Source organism: Gopherus flavomarginatus, chromosome 4 (assembly GCF_025201925.1).
Source record: "Gopherus flavomarginatus isolate rGopFla2 chromosome 4, rGopFla2.mat.asm, whole genome shotgun sequence".
NCBI classification, from domain to species: Eukaryota; Metazoa; Chordata; order Testudines; family Testudinidae; genus Gopherus; species Gopherus flavomarginatus.
The window spans coordinates 11231549-11245222 of record NC_066620.1 but is presented as its reverse complement, the minus strand read 5'-3'; the positions used below and the strand labels follow the sequence as shown (position 1 = coordinate 11245222).

The 13674-nt window shown below is 41.3% G+C and overlaps 1 protein-coding gene across 1 annotated transcript in view; it reads left to right on the top strand.

Annotated features, from left to right (window-relative positions):
* Window positions 1-4914, top strand: part of JAG1 (jagged canonical Notch ligand 1) — a 35407-nt gene extending 30493 nt beyond the window's left edge. The window contains exons 19-26 of the mRNA XM_050952025.1: window positions 196-223; window positions 350-435; window positions 1317-1430; window positions 1629-1738; window positions 1820-2053; window positions 2353-2484; window positions 2918-3068; window positions 4018-4914. Coding sequence (XP_050807982.1) covers window positions 196-223; window positions 350-435; window positions 1317-1430; window positions 1629-1738; window positions 1820-2053; window positions 2353-2484; window positions 2918-3068; window positions 4018-4475 — 1313 coding nt within the window. The 3' untranslated portion in view covers window positions 4476-4914. The remainder of the gene's footprint in view (window positions 1-195; window positions 224-349; window positions 436-1316; window positions 1431-1628; window positions 1739-1819; window positions 2054-2352; window positions 2485-2917; window positions 3069-4017) is intronic.
* The last annotated feature ends 8760 nt before the right edge of the window (window positions 4915-13674 follow it).

Below are 13674 nucleotides of genomic sequence, written 5' to 3'. Positions count from 1 at the left end.
ACATGTGTTCACCAGCGTAGCTAACACATTTTGTGGTGGGAGCCTGGAATCAATTTAGCAGAGAATTTCAGCATAATTTTTTAAAAGTTAAACTACATGTAGCTCAGGAACTGGAAATTCAGCACATCTTCACTGACGGCAACACTGTATTAGCTGATGACTCTTACATTCACGTCTGTCGTTTTCTCTTTGCAGATACAAATGATTGCAGTCCTCATCCTTGGTAAGTTATATGAGCTGTGTGTCTCTTTCATATCATCTTTTTGCGTTAAAAACAAAAAAACAGTTTATTACTCCTAGTAATTTCAATATTGGTGAACTGAGATCTACTGTCTGACCTTTCTTTTAGTTACAACAGTGGAACTTGTGTTGATGGAGACAACTGGTACCGCTGTGAATGTGCTCCAGGCTTTGCTGGTCCAGACTGCAGGATAAGTAAGTGTTTCTATAATTCTTGCTGATCTGACTAATGCTTATTTAAAATGTGCTGCACAATCAAAATTTTTAACTCTGCTCTGGAAATCAGTCCACCTGCAACACTTGTCTTTCATCTGGCATTTATGATTAGAGCCTTGGAAATCCACATGTCCATGGACCATTTTTGCCACTCAGATGCTGATACAAATTTTGTATCTGTGCAGGGTTCTATAATCTCTAGATGGGGGAGGGAATTCCCTTGAAAACCATTTGGGTTAAGTATACGCCTAATGCTTCTAAAGATGTCTTGGTTCAGCAGAGGGGTTAGATTGTCCTTCAGCGTGATCTTCCCAGTTAGAACGTGTTTATGCTGCAGTTTTCTGTTTGAGGAGGAAGCATGCTAATTAAAACACTTGTCAATTAATAATCCACTTATAGACCCTGAGGTGGTATATGTTCTTACCTGCAATTATTAAATTACAGGAAAGAGGACACTGACATTTTAATAACAGCCATGGAAATAAAATTATTCATAGCCGCAATAAAACTGGAAGGGGTTTAAAGTTGTCATCAGCCAAAGTATTTAGTATGTGGGCTAACCTGCACTGTGTCAGAGGAAAAAGTGAGCAGGTTTGTTTATGTAACAAAGAATGTGTCCTTGCCCTGAAAGAGCTTAAAGTAGCCATGTGGGGCCAGGTGCTGATCTTTGTTAGAGTAGTGTAAATCTAGTGTAATGCCAGTGACTTTAGAGGAGTTGCTCCAGAACGGAACTGGGGTAACGGAGATCAGAATCTAGCTCCCTGGGAACTGTGGAAAAACAGACTTTCACTACAGCTGACTGTCTCTCTCACACAGCTGTGTATGTATAATACATATATATAACTTCCCCTCCACCACAGATATCAACGAATGCCAGTCGTCACCCTGTGCCTTTGGAGCTACATGCGTGGATGAAATTAATGGGTACCGTTGCATTTGCCCACCTGGTCGCAGTGGCCCAAGATGCCAAGAAGGTATTCCAGGCAGCATGTGACTGGCAACAGTATCAGACCCAGTTGACTTGCATATTAGCAATTTTTATAGGAGGAGCATGTTTAGGAATGTGAAAATTCATAAATACCAGTTGTTGGGCACAGGGATTAGAAAATCCAATGGGACAAGGTCTTGAGTTTTTAAAATGCTTAACTGTATTTGATCTCCTCCGTTCTCAGTTACAGGAAGGCCTTGTATTAACAATGGGCGAGTGATGTCTGATGGAGCTAAATGGGATGATGATTGCAATACCTGTCAGTGTTGGAATGGAAAGGTTGCATGCTCTAAGGTACACTTTTACTGTATCTGGGTTGCATTATTTTCAGCTATAGAGCAAACAGCTGTGCTATAAAAATTCATTCTCTTCTAGGTTTGGTGTGGTCCTAGACCTTGCCTGATACATGCCAAAGGTCACGAGTGCCCAGCTGGCCACACCTGTGTCCCTATTAAGGATGACCACTGCTTTACACATCCCTGTTCTGGAGTGGGTGTATGCTGGCCTTCAAATCAACAACCAGTAAAGACCAAATGTAATTCGGACTCTTACTATCAGGACAATTGTGCCAACATCACTTTTACCTTCAACAAAGAGCTGATGGTCTCAGTAAGTAACTTAGAAATATAAATGTTGTTCAAACTACTGAAAACAAGCTGCCATGTGGTACTGCACAAAACAAATGATTTGCTTTCTGCAAGTCAAATGTTGTGGAGAGCTTCTAACTTCTTTCAGTGGAAATCTGCAGTATAGATCGTGATCCTTGCCTGTTTCCAACATAGATTTTCAGCTCTGCCATAGCTAGGTATCTTTGCTAATTCCAACTTTCTGGATATGGTGCTTTTTTGGAAGTGTTACTTGAAGCTCCTCCAGTCCAAATTCTCACTTGTATTTTTTGTGTGTTTCAGGGTCTTACCACTGAGCACATCTGCAGTGACTTGAGGAATCTTAATATTTTGAAGAATGTTTCTGTTGAATATTCAATCTACATTACCTGTGAGCCTTCACACTTAGCCAACAATGAAATCCATGTTGCTATTGTAAGTATACCTCTGATACCCTGTCTCTCTTTAACAGGTTGTCCATATGCGTAACACATGGATTTAATGAAAACTATAATTCTAAAACCATTATCAGCACTTCCCATGGCTTCAAGTGCAATTTCTTCTGAGATTGGTAGGGGTATCATAGCTTTAGATGTAACAATGTGCTTGAAAGTTAACATCTGATTAGCAATTCTGATAGTTTAAGGTAGCAAAACAGTTACAATTAGTCATCCTAGTCACTTGTTCATGTCTTTTGAAAAGGATAAGGGCTTATACTTCCTGATAGATCTCTGCCCCTAGACAGACTTCTGTCTGTTGAATTTTTTTCTGGAAAACTCTCAACTGATTGCAGAGGCTTGCTCGCTGTGGTTGGTTATGCATGTTATCATTTTGGTATCCAATATTAACTATACTCCTTCTGTCTTAGTCTGCTGAAGATATAGGAAAGGATGAAAACCCTGTCAAAGAAATCACAGATAAAATTATTGACCTGGTTAGTAAGCGTGATGGAAACAACACACTAATTGCTGCCGTTGCAGAAGTCAGGGTACAGCGGCGACCAATTAAAAATAAAACAGGTACGTTTTAAATTTAGACTCCAAAAATTCATCTCTTGTAAAGAGGCAGCTTCCAGCTTCATCTTACAGTACAGCTTGCACTGGTTTTAGTGGGCCAAGTGTTTAAACGATTTAACTTTCTAAACTAAGCTAAGATGCTTGATTCTTGGCCTTCCATTGTGCCAAACTGTTCTAAAAGATTTAACTTCTCTAAAATAGTGCCATTAAAGTCATCCCCTTGTCATCTTTTTACCCTCTTTCCCCAAATGGCCTGCACCATGGAGAAGGAAGGAAAAATACCAAGGTGCCATTTGCTGGCTTTTGATAGTGACAAGTGTGGCTGTGTGGTGGCTGTTACTGGCCCCATATGAAATAAATTGGGTAGTCTAGTCAAGGATCCTAGTGGACAGTCCTCCATGACACACAACCCGTCAGAAATTTGGTCTTCTTATTGACAGCCTTAAGCAAAGAGACCAAGGATTTGAATGGGTATGGAGCCAATTACCCTCAGGCCAAGAGATATTCCCTCCAGGCTAGGGTCTTGGGCAGTGCAGGGAAACTTGCATTACCACTCTCTTCTGTGGATAAAAAGGCATTTGACAGCACTCCTTAGTGAGTGCTAAATTCACTTAGAACTCTTAAAGTTTGTTTTCTAAGAAGTATCAGAGGGTAGCCGTGTTAGTCTGGATCTGTAAAAGCAGCAAAGAATCCTGTGGCACCTTATAGACTAACAGACGTTTTGGAGCATGAGCATCTGAGGAAGTGGGTATTCACCCACGAAAGCTCATGCTCCAAAACGTCTGTTAGTCTATAAGGTGCCACAGGATTCTTTGCTGTTTTCTAAGAAGATTGTCCCCAGCCACTTTCCTTGTATAACGAAGGCTTATGAATAGAGGGCTCTTTTGGGAGGGAGCGTCTCAACTGAAACACTTTACTGGCAAGGTTAATTGGTCTCATGTCTGTTTTGCAGATTTCTTGGTGCCATTATTGAGCTCTGTTTTAACAGTAGCTTGGATCTGTTGCCTGGTAACTGCCTTCTTCTGGTGCATTCGGAAACGCAGAAAGCAGAGCAGCCACACTCATACGGCGTCAGACGACAACACTACAAACAACGTGCGGGAGCAGCTGAATCAGATCAAGAACCCCATTGAGAAACACGGTGCAAACACGGTTCCCATCAAAGACTATGAAAACAAGAACTCCAAAATCGCCAAAATAAGGACACACAACTCGGAAGTGGAGGAAGATGACATGGACAAGCACCAGCAGAAGAGCCGCTTTGTCAAACAGCCAGCGTATACACTGGTAGACAGAGATGAAAAGCCCCCCAATAGCACTCCGACAAAACACCCGAACTGGACAAACAAACAAGACAACAGAGACTTGGAAAGTGCACAAAGTTTAAATCGGATGGAGTACATTGTATAGCAGACAGTGCTGCCATGCAGAGCCTTTAGATGTCATTATAAAGGCACTCGGAGCTTGTAGTTCTTAAACTGTTGTGTAATATTTGAGTCTAAGGCTATTATTTACTTAGAATCCCTGTGTTAATTTAAGTTTTGACAAGCTGGCTTACACTGGCAATGATAGTTGCTGTGGTTGGCTGGAATACCAAGTGCTGCATTTCACATCTATGCAAAACTAGTCAAAAGTGCCCTAATGTAAATTCAGCTGTAGCTGATACATCATGGAAATGTTTCATATGGTATTGCATAGCCTTATTAGGTCCTCTTTAGTGTCAACTTTCTTTTTGCCAGATGTCCTGATTTATACCTTTATAGAAAATACATTTTATTTATATTTATTGAATCTGAGTTTTTTGTATATTGGTTTTATGGTGACGTACAACTAGTTCTGTATTTGAAAGTGCCTTTGCAGCTCAGAACCACAGCAACTATCAAAAAGTTATTTATTTTTTTATTGTATTTTTGTTGGGGTGGGAGGGGACTTGATGTCAGCAGTTGCTGGTAAATGAAGAATTTAAAGAGGAAAATGTGTTAAAAGTAGAAGTTTGTATAGATATGTAAATAATTCTTTTTTTATTAATCACTGTGTATATTTGATTTATTAACTTAATAATCAAGAGCCTTAAATATCATTCCTTTTTATTTATATGTATGTTTAGAGTTGAAGGTTTTTGATAGCATTGTAAGCTTGTGGCTTCTTTATTTTGAATTTATTTTCTTGTTACATGTTGCCTATATGCCAAAATTAAGGTGTTCTAAAAATAGTTTATTTTTAACAATAGGACAGGCTTTCATGCCTTGATACTGTGTTTTTTGTACAATGTCAAATGTTTCAAACACCTTCCATAGTATCACTTTAAGACTATTTGTAAGTACTGACTGAGGCAGTTTAGATTAGAACCATTTTTTTTATTTTTATATTTTTTTTTGCTGCTTTAGACTTGAAAAAGAGTGACAGGCAGATAATCTGCTACAAAGCAGTTTAAGGGAACAAAAATGAGCTATAACTCTTATGTAGATGGATGTGAGTGGTTGCATGTAATTAAAATATCAAATTAGCATGTGAAGTTGGAAGCACAGCAATCTCATTTTGTAAATTCTGATTTTTTTTTCACCATGAATATTGTAATACTGAACCACTTGTAGATTTGATTTTTTTTGTAATCTACTGCATTTAGGGAGTATTCTAATAAGCTAGTTGTTGAATACTTGAACAGTAGAATGTCCAGTAAGATCACTGTGTAGATTTGCCATAGGTTACACTGCCCGCCTTAACAAGTGAGGAAATCAAAGTGCTATTACAATGTTAAGATCAAAAAGGCTTATAAACATATTAGTCTCATTGGTTAACCAGTGAGATCATGAAGATACCTTGTGATATTAGTGTTATATGAACATGAAAATGCATCTTTGATGTGTTTTGTTCCTGGCAATAAATCTTTAAAAGTAATATTTATTAAACTTTTTGTATGAAAACATGAAACAGCGTGGAGGTTGTTAAGTTTCAGTGAGGCACTTCCAGCTAGTTTTGTCAGCCCCAAAGGTTTATTAGTCAATAGCTATAGCTGGTGATAGCTCATCTATCATTTCTCACTAGCTTATGTACTCAAGGGCCTGATCCAAACACTATTGAAGTCTATAGTCTCCCATTGGTTTTCAGTGGGATTTAAATCTGGCCTAGGTTGCTTACATGTACTGTGTAAGCTTTCAGGTGCCTCAGTTGTGAGACTCGCTGGAGGGGTGAAGAGAGGCATGCCCATTATAGCCATGGGGGTCTCTTGGGTGTTGGCCATGGTGGGTTGTGATTGTAAGCAATTGGGCTTGCACCACGGAACAGCTCAGCCAGATTAAAACCTGGCCAGGAAAAGCTCCACAAACAATTCTAATCTTCCTCCTTCATTTCTAGCAAGGGGCTTGCAAAGCACCACACCTGTATTTGAAGTAAAAAGTACTCCTATAAGGATTTACACTTCTTATGTGTGGCCTGGGCAGTTATAGCAGCGGGTGTCCTTAAAAGCAGCAGCCCTACTTGTATTACTCCTGTTTGACTGGCTTCATTGCTGATGGCACAAAACTGGATGAATTCCATCAAAATAATGTAGTTACTTTTGAATTTTTATGTTGGTGTAGCAGTAGGAGGGGGTATCTGAGGACTTGTCCTAGTGTAGTCACACAGAGCAAAGGTGTAAGACCTTGCAACCCTCATTTTGCTAGTGTTAGTAGACCTAGTCTGCGCTGGTGTAAAGTGCAGATGCTGCAGAACCGCGCTCATTAGCTTTCTAATGCTACCTTCTCAGATAAGAAATACAAGATGGAATGGATAATTCTGTATAAGAACTGTAAAATTCTAGTGTTAAACAAGGAATTTCTAATAGGATCTCATTGCAACAAAAGGAATATCTAGAAACAACACTCAAAGCTCAACTCTGCCTTAGCTGATAATTCAAACTACAGCCTCTTCCATTCACCGAGTAAACTTTCTAGCTTGTCCCTGTACAACCAACTTGGAAGTACTCTGGTCTTCACAATCACATGCTACATTACTGACTCATTGCAGCACCAGAGAATTGTCAATTTACTACTGACTGAATGGAAGTCAATAAGATGAGCTATAGAGCAGCATTCCACCACTTCTGCAAATCTTGTGAGTTTCCAGCAGCACTAAAAAAAACAGAATATTTAGTACAATTCATTTGTCTAGGCCACATCCTACTTCCACTTCCATAAACAGACCTCTTTTAAAAACTGCTTAAAGGGAACTGGCAGCCCTCTTGCACAGCAAGCTGAAACTAAGTACTTTTAGCTAGGCTTGTTTTATTTTTCAGTTAACCACATCTGTATGCTCAGTGGGGTTAGCCATCTTACTACAAAGCACCATCACTGAACTCTTTGTACCTAAAGTAAGCCAGGAACTTGCCTTTACCAAGTACAATGAAATGATTTCCTCCCATGAGTAGGCTAGTAGACTCCTGGTAGGACTAAGAATAGCAGTTTTAACCCCATTTTCTCCTCTTTTAAACCAAAAAGTTGGTTACCATTTTGCATTAGGTTCTGCCTCTGCTAGTCTCAAATAATATCCATTTAATAGCCATGTGTATGGGGTCAAACTATTTCACAAGTGGTAACAAGTATCTTTTTAAGATCTAGGCTGAGCAAAATCTCAATGAAGCATAATGAAAGATTCTAGGCTTAATAAGTATCAGTCAAGTGTTTTGCACTGAGATTCTTGTATGAAACATACCCTATAACTAAACAAGGGGCCCATTTTTCAGTCTAATATAAAAGACTGGACTTCATGTATATGTAATAGCATCTCCGAGCTGAGGATGTTGCTTGTTCATAACCAGATAATCAAATTCTGGGAGGTCACCCTGGAGAAACCTGGCATTATATGCTCATTGTAACTAAGTGCTGGCTGCAAAACTTCCACTGCTGAATTCAGAACATGACACAGCCAGCAGGGTGGGAGCTGGTCTTTTCTATTGTAAAAATAAATAGGGATGCAGAAGCTCAAGGTTTTCACATGGCAAAAGTAAAGCCCACATTTATTTATTTTTGTGGAAGTTACTTTGCCAGTTTACTGGGCTGGGAAAATACACCAGCAGCAGGAGGCTGCTCCTGACCAAACTATGTATGTTTCATGGTTATTCAGCTCAGCATTGGAGCAAGTCTGCTGCTCAGTTAGTTACTCTTCAAAATACAAACTTTACAAAACACATTCTCCATTGCTCCCCATTAGCAGAGCTGTAGCTACAACCAGAGGAACCTTTCAAAAACTGGTTTGTTTAAACATGCACTGAATACAGCAAAGTCACTGCCTTTAATATGGAAAATACCATCCAGCTTATGTAGAGGCAGGCGTTTATAAAACCAGTCAATGTATTAAATAACCTTTAATTCTAAGATTCTTATCTCCAAGGGGCGGGAAAGGTACTGTCTTTTGTGAGCAATTATTTCCCCACTGTTAATGCATGCAAATTGCATCAGATGCTTGTAAACTTCTAACAATACCATTGTCTAGCACCTCTAAGGCACATAAGCAGGCGGAATGGCAGCTTGCACACATCTTCAGCGGGTTGATGTATATCTTCCTTCACTAGATGGTGTACCGGCAGCACTTGCTCTTGTACTTACAAAAGCATGCACGTGGCAAGAGCTAGTGCTTTCTCATGAAGCTGCTCTCTGCCACACCAGGGACACTACAGGGTAACTCTGCCCACTTCTCTTTGGAGGTAGTGTCATGGGGCTTCTCACCTGTCACCCAGTTGAGCGCTCTAGGTGTTGGCTGGGAGCTTTCATGCTGGTTAGCCACTCTAAGCATTAGGACCCAAATGATAAAGGATGAGCTAAAGCCTCAGCCCACTCCACTAGCTGGCAGCAGCTCCCTGCACTTCTGACAAGGTAACAGGAACTCTCTCCAACAGAGGCCAGGGGCCTTCTCCCAGCTGGTTTGTCAGTGCAGCTTAGGTGGACGCTGTTCATTGCCGCCTCTGCTTGGGCAGCCAGAGTTTCACAATGGCAGGTGTGGTTAGCACGGCTCCCCCTCTCCATCATGGAAAGGTGCTTCCCCTCTCATTGCAGCCTCAAAGGGAAGCTGGCAGCTGCTCTTTCCCCCTGCAGACCACCACTCGTGAGCCCTGCCATGCGCACCTAGTCTCACAAGCAGAGCATCTGCTCTACTCCTGTACCACAGGGAGCCCCATGAGGCCATGGCAGGGTTATGGCCTAAAGCTTTTATTTATGCCACAAAGCCTGGACATTTTCATATAGATGAGCAGGACTTTCCCAAACATAGATTGATAATCAAGGGTTCCCTGTAATTGGTGGGTGTGGGGGCAGAATCTCTTCCTCCTCCTCCTCCTTCTCAATCTCTGATCTAGGTTGGGGGAGACTTTAACAGTACAGACCTTCCTCATTATGATCTATTGCCCGCTACAGAATTTTCCAAATTCGGAGGTGGACAAAGCCATCAGTCCCAAAAACTAATTCCCTTACGGGGGGGGGGGGAGGAGGAAAAAAAAAAAGCCCAACAAGGTGTTTGTCTTTTCCCTGGGAAAAATCACAGATTCTGAGTGGCCTCACTCGGAATGCTGGAGGTCCACCAAATAAATGTGTCAAGCTGCTAAAGGCTTAAAGGCATTTGCCAGAAGGCAGGGGCTACTGGAGAGCGCACTGGACTGGATTCTGCTCCCTCTTCTAACACTGAATTACTATGTCACCTTAGGCAAGTCACTTCACTCCTGTATTCAATGGAAAAACTGATCTTTGTCCTCCTCTGTAAAATGCTTTCTGATCACCACAAAAAACCCTATCCTTTTACATACTATTCTTACTTCAGCCCATCTTAGAATATAAGAACAGCCATACTAGGTCAGACCAAAGGTCCATCTAGCCCAGTATCTTGTCTTCTGACAGTGGCCAGTGCCAGGTGCCCCAGAGGGAATGAACAGAACAGATAATCATCAAGTGATCCACCCCCTGCTGCCTGTTCCCAGCTTTTGGCAATCAGAGGCTAGAGACACCATCCCTGCCCATCCTGACTAATAGCCATTGATGGACCTATCCTCCATGAACTTATCTAGTTCTTTTTTGACTTCCCCTAGAAAAAAAAAAACAAAAAAACAACCAACCCACCCCAACCCCTTTGTCCTATTCAGCTGGATGTGTCATGTGCCATTCGAAAGCCTCATGAGATGTAGACATCAAAAATCTGCTAGCACTCTAATCAACATACGATTTCTTACTGGAAAGGCAACTTTCTTGAGGAGTCAATCACACCAGGCAGTTTACTTTGCACGGCTCACTTGAGCACAATTTTCCTTAGCAGAGTCACAGATAGTGACAAGTGGAGTTTTCTGCCGATTCTGTGCTTTTGGTGGAAACAAAATAAATGATTTTCTTGCAGTTACTATGAGCCAAGAAAAACAACTGAGATGGGTGCTGTACAATTACAAACACACACAAATACATAGTCAGTCTGATCCCTGATATACAGAAATGTGACTTCTGACATGTAGACTAACCAGAACTACCACATGATTTATTACTCCTATGATAAGACCTCTGATGGCTGTATAATATTCCTGGAGATTACCATTGGCCAAAAGTGAACTTATTTTAGCAGCTTTCTCTTCACACATAAAGCTTGTAAAGGCCAAGCCAGCCTTTGATCTAAGACATTTACTAAGCTTAAAATTTTAACAGCTTTAATGTTAAAAACACAAAAAGGATAGTTTTCAGACATTACAGATTACCCAGCTTTGAAAGAACTGCTTCATTATGTCTGTATTCAAGAAATCAAAGCAGTTAAGAGTTTCCTGGATGATACATTTTTAGGGCAAGGAGGTCTCATTCTTTACAACAAATACATATTTTTAAGCATGATTTTTACATTTCCTGGGGTTGGTCAGTCAGTTTCTCACAACCTTAACCTTTCCCTGGACCTCTCTTGACAGATCTCTGCCAGCTGTGCTGGCAGTAGAATTTCTAGCAAATTATGCCCTTCAGTTTTTTCAGTTCTCACAGTGATTTGAAGTCCCACTTTAAAAAAGAGGGTATGCCCCCATATCACAGAAAGTATTCAGTATTTCATGCAAAGTGCTTCATCATCACTACAGAGTACGACTGAGTCCACTGATGTGCATGGGCTGAAATTGTGGAAAAGCAGCATCACTTGCCCCATAACCTCAGCCGTGCAGAACACAATGCCATCCACAGCCTCAAGAACAACTGTGACATCATAATCTAAAAGGCTGACAAAGGAGGTGCTGTCATCATCATGAATAGGTCGGAATATGAACGAGAGGCAGCTAGGCAGCTCTCTAACATCACATTCTACAGGCCATTACCCTCTGATCTCACAGAGTTACCAAAAGAAACTACATCATCTGCTCAAGAAACTTCCTAAAAAAGCACAGGCGCAAATCTGCACAGACACACCCCTAGAACCTTGACCAGGGCTATTCTATCTGCTACCCAAGATCCATAAACCTGGAAATCCTGGACGCCCCATCATCTCAGGCATTGTCACCCTGAGGGCAGGATTGTCTGGCTATGTAGACTCTCTCCACAGGCCCTATGCTACCAGCACTCTGAGCTATCTTCGAGACACCACTGACTTTCTGAGGAAACTACAATACATTGGTGATCTTCCAGAAAACACCATCCTGGCCACTATGGATGTAGAAGCCCTCTACACCAACATTCCACACAAAGATGGGCTACAAGCCATCAGGAACAGAATCCGCGATAATGTCATGGCAAACCCTGGTGGCTGAACTTTGTGACTTTGTCCTTACCCACAACTATTTCACATTTGGAGACAATATATACCTTCAAGTCAGCGGCACTGCTATGGGTACCCACATGGCCACACAGTATGCCAACATTTTTATGGCTGACTTAGAACAACGCTTCCTTAACTCTTGTCCCCTGACGACTCTACTCTACTTGTGCTACATTGATTACATTATCATCATCTGGACCCATGGAAAAGGAATTCCACCATGATTTCAACAATTTCCATCCCACCATCAACCTCAGCCTGGACCAGTCCACACAAGAGATCCACTTCCTGGACACTACAGTGTTAATAAGCAATGGTCACCTAAACACCACCCTGTACTGGAAACTTAATGACCCCATACTTACCTACATGCCCCCAGCTTTCATCCAGACCACATCACACAATCCATTGTCTACAGCCAAGCTCTAATATACAACCGCATTTGCTCCAATCCCTCAGACAGAGACAAACACCTACAAGATCTCTATCAGGCATTCTTAAAACTACAATACCCACCTGCTGAAGTGAAGAAACAGATTGACAGTGCCAGAAGAATACCTAGAATACCTATTCCAGGATAGGCCCAACAAAGAAAGTAACAGAACGCCACTAGTCGTCACCTTCAACCCCCAGCTAAAACCTCTCCTGTGCATCAAAGATCCACAACCTATCCTGAAGGACGATCTGTCACTCTCACAGATCATGGGAGACAGGCCAGTCCTCTCTTACGGACAGCCCCCCAAACTGAAGCAAATACTCACCAGCCACCACACACCAAAAACACTAACCCAGGAACCTATCCTTGCAACAAATCCCATTGCCAACTCTGTCCACATATCTATTCAAGGGACACAATCATAGGACCTAATCACATCAGCCACACCATCAGAGGCTTGTTCACCTGCACATCTACCAATGTGATATATGCCATCATGTGCCAGCAATGCCCCTCTGCCATGTACATTGGCCAAACCAGACAGTCTCTACGCAAAAAAATAAATGGACACAAATCAGATGTCAAGAACTATAACATTCAAAAACCAGTTGGAGAACTCTTCAACCTCCCTGGTCATTCAATTCCAGACCTAAAAGTCGCAATTCTCCAACAAAAAATTCTTCAAAAACAGACTCCAACAAGAAACTGCAGAATTGGAAACAATTTGCAAACTGGACATCATTAAATTAGGCTTCAATAAACACTAGGAATGGTTGGGTCATTACACAAAGTAAAAACTATTTCCCCATGCTAATTTTCCCCCTACTGTTACTCACCTCTTCTCGTCAACTGTTGGAAATGGGCCATCCTGATTATTACTACAAAACTTTTTTTCTCTTGCTGATAATAGCCTACTTTAATTGATTAGTCTCGTTATAGCTGGTATGGCAACACCCATTTTTTCATGTTCTCTGTCTATTTATATTCCTACTGTATTTTCCACTGCATGCATCCGATGAAGTGAGTTTTAGCCCATGAAAGCTTATGCCCAAATAAATTTGTTAGTCTCTAAGGTGCCACAAGTACTCCTTGTTCTTAATATTCCCTTTATCTGGAAGTATACTAATCATGTTCCGAAGCAAATTTTCTAGTAGATTAGGGTTCCAATAATCCAAACTGCTAGCTCACAATCCATTGACCACAAAAAACATTTCTCACATTTTTCTGTTCCTAAGCAAAGCTCAGGGTATCAGTCAACACCACTGACCAGCATGATCCTGGACCATAACCTTTTCTCAATGAGCTGTATATGGTTGGATAGTGCATCAGAAAAACCTAAAGACCCAGGACAGCCAAGATCAGAAGGGCAAAGGTAACAAGAGTGTATGGCAACAGATGGTCACAGAGGCCTGAAAAACTTCAGCAAGATCTGCCCACACC